This window comes from Mustela erminea, chromosome 18 (genome assembly GCF_009829155.1).
Source record: "Mustela erminea isolate mMusErm1 chromosome 18, mMusErm1.Pri, whole genome shotgun sequence".
NCBI lineage: Eukaryota > Metazoa > Chordata > Mammalia > Carnivora > Mustelidae > Mustela > Mustela erminea.
This window is the reverse complement of record NC_045631.1, coordinates 39,158,637-39,174,094: the sequence shown is the minus strand read 5'-3', so window position 1 is coordinate 39,174,094 and position 15,458 is coordinate 39,158,637. Positions and strand designations below refer to the sequence as shown.

At 52.6% G+C, this 15,458-nt stretch overlaps 1 protein-coding gene and 3 non-coding genes across 5 annotated transcripts in view; 2 read left to right on the top strand and 2 right to left on the bottom strand.

Moving 5' to 3' along the window:
* Window positions 1–7,490, bottom strand: part of LASP1 (LIM and SH3 protein 1) — a 37,672-nt gene extending 30,182 nt beyond the window's left edge. Inside the window, exons 1-2 of one of the 2 annotated variants that reach the window (XM_032319765.1) lie at window positions 7,422–7,490; window positions 297–391 (exon numbers count right to left, since the gene is read on the bottom strand). In XM_032319765.1, the coding sequence (XP_032175656.1) occupies window positions 297–391; window positions 7,422–7,490 (164 nt within the window). Of the gene's footprint in view, window positions 1–296; window positions 392–7,421 lie in introns of those variants that run through there. The other variant, XM_032319766.1, reaches the window with a different exon arrangement.
* Window positions 7,491–8,368: 878 nt separating this feature from the next.
* On the top strand, window positions 8,369–8,440 carry TRNAC-GCA. The gene has a single exon. It is a non-coding gene; the product is annotated as a tRNA-Cys (tRNA).
* A 1,710-nt stretch (window positions 8,441–10,150) lies between these two features.
* Window positions 10,151–10,222, bottom strand: TRNAC-GCA. The gene has a single exon. It is a non-coding gene; the product is annotated as a tRNA-Cys (tRNA).
* Window positions 10,223–13,878: 3,656 nt separating this feature from the next.
* TRNAC-GCA lies at window positions 13,879–13,950 on the top strand. The gene has a single exon. It is a non-coding gene; the product is annotated as a tRNA-Cys (tRNA).
* Window positions 13,951–15,458: the final 1,508 nt, after the last annotated feature.

Here is a 15,458-nt window from a genome sequence, read left to right as displayed (position 1 = left end):
GTGGAGGGAACATACCTGCCTGGCAGAGAGCAGCATGGTTACTGGGTCTGAACCAGCCTCTCAGACATGGGTCTGGCCATGTCATTGTGGGCAAGTCCATTCCCTTCCCCAGCCTCAGTTTCCCTCCCTGTAAAACGGGCCTATGAGCTGCCCTTACTTCATCCTGCCCAGGTGAGGACTAAAGGTGATGAGTGCTTATTCCTGCGGTAGTGCTGGGCAATATCCCCAAACAGGAGGGAGGATGGGGGAGGGGGGAGACTCACACATTGCAGTAAGGGGTTGGGGGGGGAACTCACGCGTTGCAGTAGGGGGTCTTCTCGTAGCCCTTGTAGTTCTTCATGTTGAGTGTCATCTTGCAGGTCTCGCAGTGGAAGCATGCTTTGTGCCAGAACTGGGGACAGAGGCAGAGGGAGCACAGCTGTGAGACACTGGGACTCAGAGAAGGGGGACTCGGGCCCTAGAAGGAGCACTCCGTCCCAGGGACTGGATCACAGCCTCAGGTCACAGGCTCCGGCAGACATGCTGGGTGAGTGGGGGGAAAAGGCCCCCAGAAGGTTGGTTCCACCTCCCCCAGACCACTTCTGCTGTCCCCACTCCCCCCCCCAAGCTGGAGAAGCCTCATTGCTGATGCAAAGTTGCACCAGAGTTGCTAAGAAGCCATCACTGCTGAACTTGAAGGGGCAGCTCCGTGGCCTTGACAAGGTCTAGAGAAGCCGATGGAGGCGGGCCCGGTGGCCATGTCCTGGGCAGGAAGCCTTAGGAAGCCTTACTCCCACTCCAGCCCCACCCCCACCGCAAGGCTGTTCCTGCTGTCACCTCCCACCTCCTTGAGGCTCCCTGTGACCATGGTGGGGTGAGTGCCCCAAGCTCTGGTCACCACACCCATGCCCTTTCTACCTTCCCTCACCCTTCTCCCAGCCCCAGCCAGGGAACTGGTAGGAGAGCCCCCCACAGGGGCTCGCTCTCCCTGGAGGCACTACATAGCTCTGCTTGGAGGCTTATGCCACAGTGGGGACATCAAGTCAGGGCCCAGGCCTCCAAGCCATTTCCATGTCTGTAGAGTGAGAACAGTAACAATGAGGAGTCAATGAGAAATCACCTATACAGGGGCATCTGGGTGGCTCAGTGAGTTAAGCCTCTGCCTTCAGCTCAGGTCATGATCTCAGGGTCCTGGGATCGAGCCCCACATCGGGCTCCCTGCTTGGCAGGGAGTCTGCATCCCCCCTCTCTCTGTCTGCCTCTCTGCCTACTTGTGATCACTCTCTGTCAAATAAATAAATAAAATGTTAAAAAAAAAAAAAAAGAGATCACCTATAGAGCACTCAGCACAAGCACTCAGCTTGGCCCCTCTGGAACGTTAGGTGCTGGGCACTGCGACAGGTATAAACCCACCCCCAGGGGCGCATCAGCTCCCAGTGGAGGTCTGTGTGTGCTGGGGAGCAGGCAGGGGGTGGGGTGCCTCTACTGGCCCAACCACAGCTACAGCGCATGTGCATGTGCGAATGAAGGGAGCAAACCATGGGGTGGGACAATCGAGGGGAACAACCGGTGCAACAGAAGTGCTCCCATCCTGAGAAATGTTGATCCTCACTGGCAGGCAATCCCCTGCCAGGGAAATAGAGATCCTGCCCCAGGTAGCCCAGAAAGAGATCAATACCAACCTGGAGTCCAGCTTTCAGGATCCCAGAATCTAGGCTATCTGCTGACCTGGCTGGTCCCTCTCTGCCCCATTTCCTAGTGGTCAGAGGAAGGCACTCCTGACCCCTCAGAGAAGGAGGCCGGAAGCCAGGGAAAGGCCTAGGGGGAGACTTCCGGAGGTGCTCAGCACAGAGCTGGCTCTCAGCCCTGTGTCAAGGAAATCCCCCTAGTCAGTGCTCTTCAAAATGTGCTGCCCTGCCAAGGGGTGCTCCTGGGTCACTCTGGAGGAGGGGGCAGAAAAATGGAAGCTGAGAGGCTAGGATACCACCTCCTCAACCCTGGCCCCCCTCAACCAGAGACCAGGGGATAATCTGGGGGTAAGAGCCACTTTCCCTATCAAGGAGACTGGCCCAAGGTGGAGGAGTAAATGAAGTGGTAGGAGACCCACTCTTTAGGGAAGAAGGCCAACAGGAAGTCTGGAAGCAAAGGCATGGCTGTCAGCTTGGCCTTTACCCCCACCTGGGCCTATCCCAGAGCCCAGCCCTGACTCCTCCCAGTACGAAACCCATACACACACAACTGGCTGGAAAACGAGACCGGGGTAGTCCCGGGCCCCCATCAGTGCCCCCAAGTGACAGCCCCCCTCTCTCCCCCAGTGCCTGGGAGGTGCTGGCAGAGTGCCCCAGCCCCGTCACCACCCAGTCTGCTGGCCTCTGCCTGCCTAGCGGCACAGGCCCCTTGCCTGGGCCTCCACCTCCCTGCCACCCCCTCAGGGGCCTGCCAGGAAAAACATTCTCTGGAATCCGGACCATGACCCACTTTCACACACACACATACGCAGGAATATGCACTGTCCTAGGACTGGGGACCTCCAAAGCTGCCTCCTGACTGACTTGGGGGAGACACAGGGCAAGAAGGAGATGGCCAGGTCCCCGCACCGGGGGTGGGGGGGCGAACCCCTCAGGAAGGGGGGCAGGGCATACTGGAGAGGCTGGGGGTACAGGACTGCCACAAGAAACCTCCCAGCTGTCTTCTGGAGGAAGGGGAGCCTCCAGGAGGGGAAGGCGCCCATTTCCATAGACGGTCCATCCCCCCCTCACCCTCAGAGACCCCATACTCCGTCACTCGAGAAGCAGTGGGGGGCTCAGGAGCGGGATCATGGAAAGGAGAGTGGACTGACGGCCTCCAGCAGCGCTACTGATCTCAGGCTCCCCGTCCACAGAGTGGTCTCACAGAGGTGCGCGACAGGGGCATGTGAGGGACGGGGTGACCCAGATGCAGGCTCCAAGCCCAGCAGGGAGAGCCGCTTCCAGTCATTTCCCTCCTCCCTCTAGGGGAGGGCTCCAAGGTTAAAGAAAATCCAGTAGCTCCGACTACTGTGTCCTCTTTGGACAGGGGAGGGGAGAAGTGGAAGGGGGAACAGACGATGGCCCTTGGGGGCCAAGTTGGGGCTGCAGACCCCAAGGGGATCCCAAGATGAAGGGGACCCCATCCCTGTTTCCATCAGGTCTGGTGAAGGACGCAGGGAAATCAGTCAGTACAGTCCCACGATGACCTATCTGCCTCCCTCCCCTGCTCCGACTGCCCTGGCCCAGAGCCAGAGATCCCCCACCCTTTCCTGGAGGCCCCAGGTAAGATTTCAGAGAGGCATGCCTGAGACTCTAGCCTCAGGGGAGCAAAGTACACTCTGGGTACTGCTCTAATCCTTCCTGCTGCCTGCAGGAAGTGTACTGTTTCCTTGTCACAAAAACCAGAGCTGGGGGGGCCAGTTAGAAGCCTCTCAGCCCCTCTCCAGGCTCCGGAGGTACCCACGACGCTCCTCCACCTGCACCTCCAAAGCTGCCATCCGTTCCACTGCAGACCCATTCCACAGGAAGGCAAATGGAGGCTGATGCGGGCAGAAGCCAAATCTCCCACACTGGTGGAGGCTTGGGCCAGCCTCTCTCTCTGGAAGCACCATGCAGGGGCGGAAGGGTTTCTCACAGCTCTGGGGGAGCGGGACGTGGCGAACCTCAGATCACTGTGCCTGCAGCCTGGCACCTTGCCCTCTGCGCCCAGCCCAGGCTACCCGGGGTGGCCATGAGTCAGGGTTAGAGGGTGAAGCCGTCCCCTCCCTTCCTGTTGCCAAGGGTTACAGAGCCTCCCTCCTCTGGGAGCAACACCAGCTATACCCTGGCCAGGCTGCGGTCACCACCCTAGCTCTGCTGGCCACCTGGGCTACTGGCTTAAAGGCACAGACCCTGGCTGTACCTCCCCAATTCTCGAGGGGGAGGTTACCATTCCCAGTGCTCCAGCTCCACACAGGAGCCCAGGCCCAGAACATTCCTCAGGCCGGGGTCAGGAAGTGGACCACTAAGGACATTAGGAGACGGTGTAAATCAAAGTACCTTTTGTGAACACAGAACAGACAGAAAAGCTGAGCACAAAGAACTTTAGATTTGAATTCCAGCTCTGGCTGAGGGGGAACAGCCACATGATGTCGGAGCCTCCATGGACGGGGTTCATAATTTATAGGAGCAATCACATCTGTTTTGTGAAGACGGAACCTGGCGCGTCAGTCAGTAGTAGCTACTATGAACGGATGGTCACGAAGATCGTGGGGTGCGCTGAGCTTCAGCTAGGAAAGTGGGGCACCACGGCTATTCGACTTGTCCTTTCTCACATCTAGCCCAGCCACCTTCTACCTTGCTGCCCCCTGTGGCGGGGTGGCTCAGACCACCAGAGCAGAGCGCCCTCTGGCCAAGGTGTTCCAAGTGGACCGAACAGTCCACAAATCCTCTACCCCTCCCGAATGTCTCCACCAGTTTTTAGGGTCCTGGCAAAGTAAGCCAGGGGACAGCATCCTCGACAGTACAGATCCCCAGATATAAATGCTTCCCCAGAGGGTCCAGGACAAAACTCCAACCTTTTCCAAACGTCAAGGACGTTCTGAGTCACAGACTCCTCTCTTCCCCAAAGGCCCCACAGCAACCATTCAGAGAGCCCGGCACAAAGCAGGTGCTCAATAAATATTTGCTGAATGAATGAGTGAATGAGGTCACCCCATTTCTCCCCCAACCCTAAGCCTAGAAGTCCTCTGGGAAAGCACATTCTGACCTCCCTCCTCAAATGCCATCATCAGCAATGCATATTTATTCAGCATGCAAAGCATGCTGCAAGCTGCAGGTTGGGGACAGGTTGGGGGCAGGGTGGCCATTAGAGGTGACACAGCCTTTACCCACCTAAGCCTTTGAGAGATAAAGCTCAGGGAGAAGAAAAAACTAACAGCAAGGACGTCGCTTGTGCTCTGGGTCACAAGGTGAGCTATGTACCATAGGGAAATCATAGTGAAATGTGTCTAATTTGACTCTCTCCTATAGTAAATGGGAGGCCTTGGGAAATTGGTTAGCAACCACACCTATGAGACGGAATGCTTCCCCCTCCCAAGTCTCAGTCATCTGGGCACCAGGTCCCTAGTCCAAGCACCTGTCCTTACTGCATAGACAGAGTTGGGAGGATTAAGTCTTAACACCTGAATATTCTAGGCCTGCTGCTCAGTGGAGGTGGGGGCGGGGGTCTCCCCAAGGCCATCACCTGTAAGGAGGGCTCTAAAAAGGAGGAAGAACCAACTTCCACTTCCCAGGGCAACCCAACCTGAATGTCTTCTTCTAGGTAGGGTAAGAGAACCCCTGGAGAAGCACGTTATAGAATCCCTACCCCCTCACCTCTGGCACCCAGCACCAAAAGACTTTATAAGGGAGCTGGATGTCGGGCTGGACCGAGTATCCCAGAAAGACAGGCAGGACACAGAGTGCATGCACCACATCCCCTGCAGGCACTTTAGTACACTGCTCCACCTCCAATGAAATGACATCATTCATACCCGTAAGACAGATGGTGAATACTGAGGCCTAAAGCCATTCATAAAGCTTGTGGGAGCAGACCCAGAACTAAGACCAAGTTTCCCAACTTCCGGCCTAGCAATCCCTCCACTATATATAGCTTCTGCCTTATAAAGGTGAAAGAGCCTACAGCCTCTTCCCAGTTCATGACTATGGAGAGAATGGGGGGAAGGGGGATTTGCGGCACATGGAATGCAGAGGCCAAAATGCAAGATGCAGAGGCCAAAGTAGGCGAAACCCCAGTGTGCAAGGACAGTTAGCTCTTCAGCCTGTGCCTCCAAGCTTAAGTCCTGCCCCCCAGAAGCTGGCAGGGTCTCTGGGAAGCTCAACACCCCCACTGTTTATGCCCACAATATGGCCCTCCTCTTCTGCCCAGCCAAATCCAGGAAAGACAATGAAACAGCAGAAACACATACATATGCCCATGTATCCCATATGCCCATGTATCTCCTTCCTCCAAGAGCAAGTTCAAAATTATTTCAGGCCTACTCCCATTGCCCTGACTCAGAGGCTAAAGATCATGGGGGAAGCTCCAATCCCAAGGGGGAGGGAAGAGACAGAAAGAAGCCAATGAACTATCCTTTCCCAAACAAAACCTGGCTCCAGGTGCTCAATGAAGTTGGCCCCAGGGTTCTGCACCCCTCTTCCATCCCATGCCCCTCAACCCCTACCAGTTCAGACAAATCAGAGGGGTATTTGGATCTGGGGTCAGCTTTGGGAGGTGAGTGAAAGGCCTGCCAAGGAAGGAGACAAAATCAGAGAGACTTCTCCTGCAGAGTGGAAAGAATATGCAAAGGGGAGGCATCGCCTTAGGATCTTAGGGAGCTCACAAGACCAGATCCTACCCCAAACTGCTGGAAACACCCAGTTCTACTCTTCACCCCCCTCCAAAAGTATAATAGCAACCAGATGAACAAGTCCAACATGGATGGGGGGGGGGGGGGCAACGCGTAAGGGCCCCTAGGGGACTGTGAATTTCTAGAAGGCCACCTTTCCCTCTCCCTAACACCTCCCCCTTTTCTTGGCTTCCCCTGAACTCAGCCAACCCCACCCTCCATTGGGGAAACCTGCTTTGAAAAGTTAGCTCTTTGTTCTACACGCCGGTCTCAGGCTCTGAGCACAATTTCAGGAGATCTCTGCAAAGCACCCTCCACCCACCCTACTTCAGCACCCGACCCCGCCCCGCTCTGGCTGGGCGGCCCAACCCCGGGAGTTGGCTTCTAATTTGAGGTGGGGGCTGGGAAGCTATGGAGGAGGTCCGCTAGTCCATTAAGCGCGGAACCACCGAGGGGGGTGCAAGTCGTCCAAAAAAAGGGGGTCTCGCAGTGGGGCTTGGGTCCTTATTCAAAGCCCAGTTCACCAGATGCAACACTCGCCGCGGATAGCCCCCGCCCCCGGTCTCCAGGCCCTGAAGTCCGGCCATTTGCGGCCAGAGCTGACGGTTTCGCTGAGCCCCCCAGCCTCTGCCCCGCCCCCCCGTCGCCCCCTCCCCCAGCGCCCCGCGCTTCCGCCTACTTGGCGCTCAGCGCGGCGGGGAGAGGGAGCGGCAGTCTCCTCTCACTCTCCCGGCCTGGGGGCGGGACTGCACCCCTAACCTTCCCCCACCCCCCAACCCCCACCCCGGGGCCTGGCCACCCTACTCCTCTTCCGTCCTCCCAGCTTCAGGGCACAGAGCTCTACTATTCGCCACTAGTGGCTGCAGCCACGCGTGGACTCCTTGCCGCGCCGCAGATCTCCCGGTTTCCAGGCTGGGGTCTGTCCCCACACCCCATGACACCGCCCTCCGTCCCTCCTCCCGGGATCGTGGGGATGAGGCGGCACAGACCCGGCCCTTCTCTCCTCCCCTAATCCGAAGCATTGCTCGGGGACTGCAACGACGTGCCTCCCGATCCCGGGGCTCACCTTATCCAGACAGTTCACCTTCTCCGTGGGGTACACGATCTTGCCGCACCGGGCGCAGTTGGGATTCATGGCTCCGGGAAGGGTTGGGGCGGGGACGCCCGAGCTCGCGCGCGTTCTCTTTCCCTGGAGCGAGCTGGCGGGAGGCGGCCGCGGGTGCAACTACTCAGTGAGCGGCGACGGCGGCTGGAGCTAGGAACTGGCCTCCGCCTCCGCCCTCCTTCCCCTAATAAACACAGCGGGGAGGAGGGGCTGCACCGGGGCGGGGACGCGCCGCGGGCGCGGGCAGGGGCGCGCACGGGCAGCGCGCTTCCCGGGCGACGTGGGGCTTCGCGGGGGCGGATTCCGGGGAGGGCGGCGGGGCCCGGGGCGCGCGCCTAGGTGCGTCTTGAGGGTCCCCAGTCCGCGGGCGCTCTCTAGCAGAAGATGCCCGCGAGAAGGGCGCCCGGAGGCCAGGGACCCGTTGGCGCTGGAGGCGGCGCGCAGCCGGTGTGGCTGCACATCTGGGGCGCCCGGGCTGCAAGAGGCGGGCCAATCCCTCGCACCCGTCGAGGGTGGGGGCTGGAACCCTTCCGAACGCGGGATTGGATTCACCAGATTCGGGGACTTTCCTTTGTGCTGGTCGATACCTGGCGTGAACCTGCGGACGGAACGGGAAGCCCCTACCCCGCCCCTCCTTTAGCCTCCCTTCCCCCACATCCTTTCGCACATTTGTAGGGCGGAACCCGTCCCTACAGCCGGGACGCGGCGCGGGGCAGCCCTGGCCGGTTCTTCCTTCCCTGCGCTCTGCCTTGCGCTCTCCTGGGGTTCTCCGGGTCCCGATACCTTCTGTTTTCCGCCTGGCCCTCCTTCTTCCTTCATTCCTTTCTCCTTGGTCTTACTCCCTACTCCCTCCCGTGTAGCAGTGTTTTAGTACCCAAAAGAGCCGTGTCCGGGCGCAGCGGCGGCGTGGGGGTATAGCTCAGTGGTAGAGCATTTGACTGCAGATCAAGAGGTCCCTGGTTCAAATCCGGGTGCCCCCTTCGTGGCTTTTCCTTCACCTTAAGACGAACATTTCGCGAATTGGATTTACTGTTGAATTAGATCCTAGGTTGAAAAAAAACCCAAAGTTGACTTATTTTACAAATGCCTTCCTCATTTTCCTAACCTTAGCAGAAAGCTTTCGATTTTGCTTTGTATCCAGCTGAAGGAGTGCGTGCGCGCACAAATCATGTTCAAAACCTGCAGCTCCCTATTATCCGCGCCGGCCTTGTCACGATCTCTGCGGCAGCCGCCAGCAGCCTCAAGTGTGTCAGGCAGTTCGAGGCACCCGGGTCGGAGGACAGGATTACTCCCCCAACTTGGCTTTCCGTTTCCGATGGGGGAGGTGGATGGTCAAAAGAGGGAAACCCGCAAACACAACCTTTCCCCAACTTCAAGTTTCTTTCTTAAGTCAGGTGTCATGGACCTGCTGTATTCACCCCTCCCTATTGTTCTTGACACAGGCAGAGGGAACGCGCTTCAAGAATGTTAAAACGGCGAATGCACACCCACCGGCTCATTTTAATTTACAAAAATAGTTACGTCCGGATGCAAACGGATATATACGGATGCGGTGACTCTCAAACTCCAGCGTGAGCCAGAATTACCAGAAGACCTTGTTGAGTCCCGTTTCTGAGCCTGGAGGGGAACTTCAAAGAATTTGCATTTGTAACCAGTTCCTGGGGGCTCCCGCCGCTGGTGGTCAGGGGCCACACTTTGAGAACCACTGAACTAGCACTAGGAGGCAATGGAGTTTCACAACCTGAAGGTAGGCCATGTATCTCCGTTGGCTTCCTGACTGACAGTTAACCATTGTTGGGTCACGGGGAACGATGTGTGAAAGCAGCAAGGGTGGCCCCCTCGACTAGGTTTTGCCCAAAAAAAGGAAAAATAAAGGAGAAAGGGAGAGACATGCTGCCTGGGTCAGGGGCGGCTGTGATATTTTAAACCCGGAATCTGATTGTGTCATCCTTGGGAGCCCCTGGGGAATCCTCCGTTGCATTTTTCCCCATGGCTCTCATAACTGTGGGAGGCGTTAAAAGCCAGGACATGGAGACTGAGCAGAGGCCAATCCCAAGGAATAGCCAGTTTTTCACCCCTTTTCTGGACACCAGGCCTCAGGCTTACCACCTGCACTTTTGTCAGACCAAAGCCCTCCCTTTGAATAATATAAAGAAGGAGAAAACCATATACTTTTGACCTGTCTTCTGTCTGCGCTGGGACTTAAACTTCTCAAGCACGTAAATGAACCTTCTGAATGTAGATTCTGTTCTCCGAGTCTCCTCTGTCAGAATATGAATAAGGCTAAATAATATTACCTCCCCCGCCGGGCACTCCGCTGTTTGCCCCGCCCCCGCCCCCGCCCCCCAAAACAACCTGTAATTAACATTAAACCAATAGATCTCAGTCTCAGAGATGAAAATAGTTTGATCCCATCTTTCACCCACAAGTGGGTTTCTTGGCACTGCGCTGAGTTATATCATAAGACTGGACAGAGTAATAATCACTGTTCAACCTCTGGGATGTTAACTGCTTGCTTCTCAGGTACAAGGAAGAGGTAGCTGCCAGGAGAAATCAGCCAAGTGAAAGAGACGGGGATTCCAAACAGTTTTGTGTTCAGAACCTGCTGATATTGGGGTCACACACGTATTCAGAACCTACAGATATTGGGGTCACACCTGAACAACTGTGAAAAACAGTAAAGGTAACAAAGGGGGCACCCGGATTTGAACCGGGGACCTCTTGATCTGCAGTCAAATGCTCTACCACTGAGCTATACCCCCTCTGCTGGCAAAGACTTGTTAAATTCTCTTTACTGCAATCCTAAATTTTTCATCTTGAAAATTCTTTGTTGGAAGTTTGTTTCTTCCTGCTAGGTAATACTGAATTTTCTAGTAAGAGGAACAGAGCTAAAATACCAATTGAAGATGTGACATTTTAAAAACATGTGAAGTCAGGTACCAATCTGCCTTTTCCAAAACAGACTCCATCTCTTTACCCAAAGAAGTCAGAAAACAATCTTTTGCAAAACTAGTTAGGGAATCCTTTTCCCTGGTCTCTCTAAGAAAAATACAAACAACAGCTAGCAGGACATCACTGGGAGACGTCCCCTGGCTATACTTTCTAGTGGTCGCTCTCTCTTTTTATGGAGCAACTATTCCCCTTTAGATGCAGAATATATTTTCCATTCTCACTCACACCGAATTAAAAATCTAGTGAAGACAAACCAGAAACTGGAGAGTTAGGATCTGAAAGACATGAAAGGGACACTTGGCTACCTGGGAAGACATGCTTTCTAAGTAGCAAGACTAATGCCATGTCCCTAGAGCCAGAGTGGGAGGAGAGGTGGACAGGGGAAGGACAATTCAAAAGAGCTGGACAGGTAGCCAGGGCCAGTGAGGGCCTTGTAACCCAAGGTAAGGAGTTTGGATTTTATTCCAAATAGATTAAAAGGCAGCCATCGGATGGTTTTGGGGGGGGGGGTTGAAATCATCACCCACACTTCTGGATGTATAGGGATCCAAGAAGGGACATAAAGAATACATACAATGGAATACTACTATGCCTTGAAAAGGCAGGAAATTTTACAGTATTTGACGACATGGGACATTATGCTAAGTGAAATGAGCCAATCACAGAAGGACAAACACTGAATAATTCACTAGATGAGGTATCTAAAACAGTCAAATTCATAGAAGCAGAGAATATAGAATGGTGGTGGCCAGGGATGAGGAAAGAAATATGGGGAGTTGCTAAGCAATGGGTATGAAGTTTCAGGTATACAAGAGGAGTAAGTTCTAGAGCTCTGCTCTACAATATTGTGCCTATAGTTAACAATATTGTATTGTACGCTTAAAAATCTGCGAAGGGACATCTGGGTGGCTCAGTCATTGAGCGTTCAGCTCTTGGTTCCGTTTCTGCTCAGGTCATGATCTCAGGGTCGTGAGATTGAGCCCCACCTCAGAGTCCAAGCTTAGAACAGAGTTTGCTTGAGATTCTCGGGCTCTCCCTCTCCGCCTCCCCCTGCTGACACCCACGCGCGTGCACACACACACAGTCTCTCTCTCTCTCTCTCTCTCTCTCTCTCGTAAATAAACAAACAAACAAATAAATAAAATCTTTTAAAAATCTGTGAAGAGGGTAAATCTCATGTTAAGTGTTCTTACCACAAAGGAGAAGAAAAAGATGGACACGGAGAGACAGGTTAGGATTCTCTTGCATAGTGGAGGTGAGAGACGGCACAAAAATATTATCTTACACTTCTGCAGGTCAGAATTCCAAGATCAAATGTACGGGGCTAAACTCAAGGTGTTGACATGTCTGTATTCTTTTGGAGGCTTTAGGAGAGCCTCAGTTCCCTTGGCTTTCGCAACTTCCAGAAGTCACCTGCATTTCTGGGTTCATGGCCCCTTCTTCCATGTCCAGGGTAGTATCTTCTCGCCCTCTGATCCCCACCACATCCATCCTTAGATCTTCTCTCTGTCTCTGACTCTGATCCTTCCGCTTCTCTCTTAGAAGGACCCTTGTGATTCCATTGAGCTTATCCACATTGCCCAGAATAATCTCCCCAACTCAAGATTCTTAACTGCAACCACATCTGTCTTTTATAAGCTAACAGATGCACAAGGGGTTGGGGACATGGACATATCTGGAGGGCCATTATTTAGCCTACTGCCATGGGAACAGCAGAGCTGGAGAGGAGTGTGGGCCTCCAAATGGGCCACAGGAGGGGGGTTACATGCTTCCTCTACTTTGGATGGCTTGAGGAAGAAGAGCGAAAGAGAAGAATCGAGAGTGACTCTTCTTTTTTGTCCCCTATCTGGGTGGATGGTGGTGTGGGTTCCTGAGATAAAGAACACTGGGAAAGGAGGAAGCTTAGAGGAGAAAAAAAAAAATTAAGTTTCTTTTTAAAACTCTTACACACAAAGTAAGACAGTATCACGCCCTGCCCTCATGGACCTCACATGCTCGTATGGCTCCACATGTTAAGGGTGAGATGCCCCATAGATATCGAAGACGGGATGGTAAGCATGCAGTTGAAGACCCAGTGAATTCTGGGGGCCAGGGAGAGGTCTGGGCTGGAAATGTAATTCCATGAGTTGTCAGTATACAGTGGGGTGTTGAGGAAGAAGGAAGTCAATCCCAGAAGTGTGCTAGACTTGGCTCATGCTGCTTCTGAGAACTGATGACTGGATTTTCAGGAATTTTAAAAGCCAGTTGACTTCCCTGTGGTAGCTTGAAATTGGCAGGTGGGGATATTTGCATCATGGGAATTAGCAAATGCTATAAAAACCACGTCCTTTGAAGCCAGTTAGTTGTTAGCCATTTACCAGCACACCACTGCTTCCGACTGACTCCGATTTTCTCCAAAATGGAAGAAAGAGGCCAGCTCTTCGGCAAAGCGAGTGAAGAGAGATAAGATGTGGGAGGTTGGAGGAGAAAATATGTGAAATAGACATTTTGGAGACTGAGAACATGAACCTAGTCAGCCAGTGGTGTAGGAATACTAGACGGGGAAGCCTAGCCTGTTTGAGATTGATGAGTTGATGCGGGCCTTGTGAGCTCTTCTCCAGCAAAATTCAGCGGCTTGGGTGCTAGCTGGGTGTAATGTGATGGTTGAGTTTAATCAGGACTGATTTGGTTTGCCAAGTACCAACTAGGGCGTGTAATGAATCAGGCAACAGTGCCAGCTACTCTGGGAAAACAAAGAGGAATGCAAAGTGATCCCTGCCCTCAAGGAACTTACAATCCAGTTGGGGAACCAAGATATGTAGTCCCGGGCAGGGGGGGGCGGTTAGGGGGGATTGCTGACAGTCAGGAAGGGAAATGTCGAGTAGCAGAACGCAGAGATAGGTCGACGATGTTGAAAGAAATGAAGTCACTGGCTTTCTTAAAAATGGGTAGCAAGAAAGAAATGTGCAGGCGACCACAGCTATACAAAGCAACAGAAGGGCTTTCTGATGTAGGGGAAACCTGTTGATGTTTGAAGAAACCAAGGGAGAGGAAGTGACTGAAGAAGACAGAGAATGGGGACAAGAGAGGTTCTTCTGGTACAGGAGCAGGGAGGGTCTGAAGAAGAACAGGGGAAGCATTTTCTCTCTTGCACAAAGCACTGGGCTGGGGATTTAGGACAGCTTGGGATGCAGGCAATGCACAGAAGAATTCCCAGACGCCAAAGGTAAGAAAAGCCTATAGTTGATGGAAAGAGGGAATCCTGTCCACATGCACCTACACAGAACCTTCAAGCCTGGGTCAGAGCAGGCCTCACATTCCTCCCCTGCCACTTGGGTCCAGAATCCCTCTGAAATCTCATTTTGGATGTTTGCATCACCCCAGGAAGCCTGAAACAGTCAATCACAGGTACTAAACTATTATTAATCACTGAAGGACTGGTCAGCAAACACTACAATTAAAGTATAATCCCTTTCCTTCCAGCAGAGGGGGTATAGCTCAGGGGTAGAGCATTTGACTGCAGATCAAGAGGTCCCTGGTTCAAATCCGGGTGCCCCCTACTGTATTCACTTTTAAGCCTTACCACCCTCCAGACCAGGAGAGAAAAGAGATGCTGATGCTAACTAAGCAAGCATCCTCCTGTCCATTCTGCAGAGTGTTAAGCTGCAGCACCAAGGATTCCAGGTTCTGATACCTGAGTCAACGTGAAAACAGCGCAGTTACCCTATAAGGTGAGAATGTCTGCAACCTTTCCAGGGTTCTCTGTCCAGGTCACTTCCCAAATATGGTCTGGGGGGATTTCTTCTAGGCCTCTCCGAGACCCTTTGTAGCAAGAGAAGAGCTCATTTCACAAGACTACACAATCTGTTTCTTGTTTTTTCATGAGTACACAGTAGAACTTTCCTAAGGCTGCCACAGTGTGTGCTATCACGACAGATTAAGAGTGGGAACATGAAAATCCAGGTGTCTTCCATTAAGCCAGACATTAAAGGGATCTCCAAAAACATGTAAAGCAAAGTCATTCTCTCATTAAATTATTTTTGTTTGGAAACATGTATTTTTCATGTTAAGATGTTATGTATTTTTTAATAGGCAGTGGACTTATTATCCTCAGTGAATTAACAAATGCTTAAATATTTCACAGTTTGTTTTTTAAAGGATTTTATTTATTTATTTGACAGACAGAGATCACAAATAGGCAGAGAGGCAGGCAGAGAAGGGGAAGCAGGATCCCTGCTGAGCAGAGAGCCCGACACAGACCAGATCCATCCTAGGACCCTGAGATCATGACCTGAGCTGAAGGCAGAGGCTTTAACCCACTGAGCCACCCAGGCACCCCAACATTTCAGTTTTCGTGGCTAGTCTGGTCAATGTGAGTAGATACAACCTACATAAACAAAAACTCTTTGGGGTTCCCAATAATTTGAGAATGTTAAGGGGTCTTCAGATGAAAATTTGAGAAACACTACTCTTAAGTAAAGAGATGGCTCAGGAGAGAGCATCCTGGGGTTGCAAAATGGCACAGGGAAGACATGACATTTGAGTACAATGTTGAAGAACAGAAGGATAAAGCAAGAGTCCTGAAATCCTAAGCAGTTTGGTGTTTCTGAAGAATAAAGTATAAGAGGAAAGGTGATTGAAGATGAGGCCAGAGAGAAAGTAAGCCATTTCAGGAAGAGATGCCCATACTGTGCTAAGGAGCTTAGATTTTATTCTATAAGCACTAGAAGGCCAGCACAGGGTTTTAAGCAATGAAATGTTATGGTCAGACACTGGTGGTAGCACCAACTGAGAAGACTAATACAGGGGAACCTGGGTGGCTCAGTTGGTAGAGAATACAATCATTGATCTTGGGGTTGTGAGTTTGAGCCCCGTGTGGGGCCCATTGTTTACTTTAAAAAGTAAAAAAGAAGAAAAAATAAATAAATACAGTCAGAAGAGCAGATTTCCTGGTAAAATGAGGATTTCTATTTTGGACATGCCAGGTTTGAAGTGCCTGTGGGGTGGAGGTTTCCCAATCACCATTTCCATACATTGGTGAGAGCTACACAGAAATGTCTGGGCTGG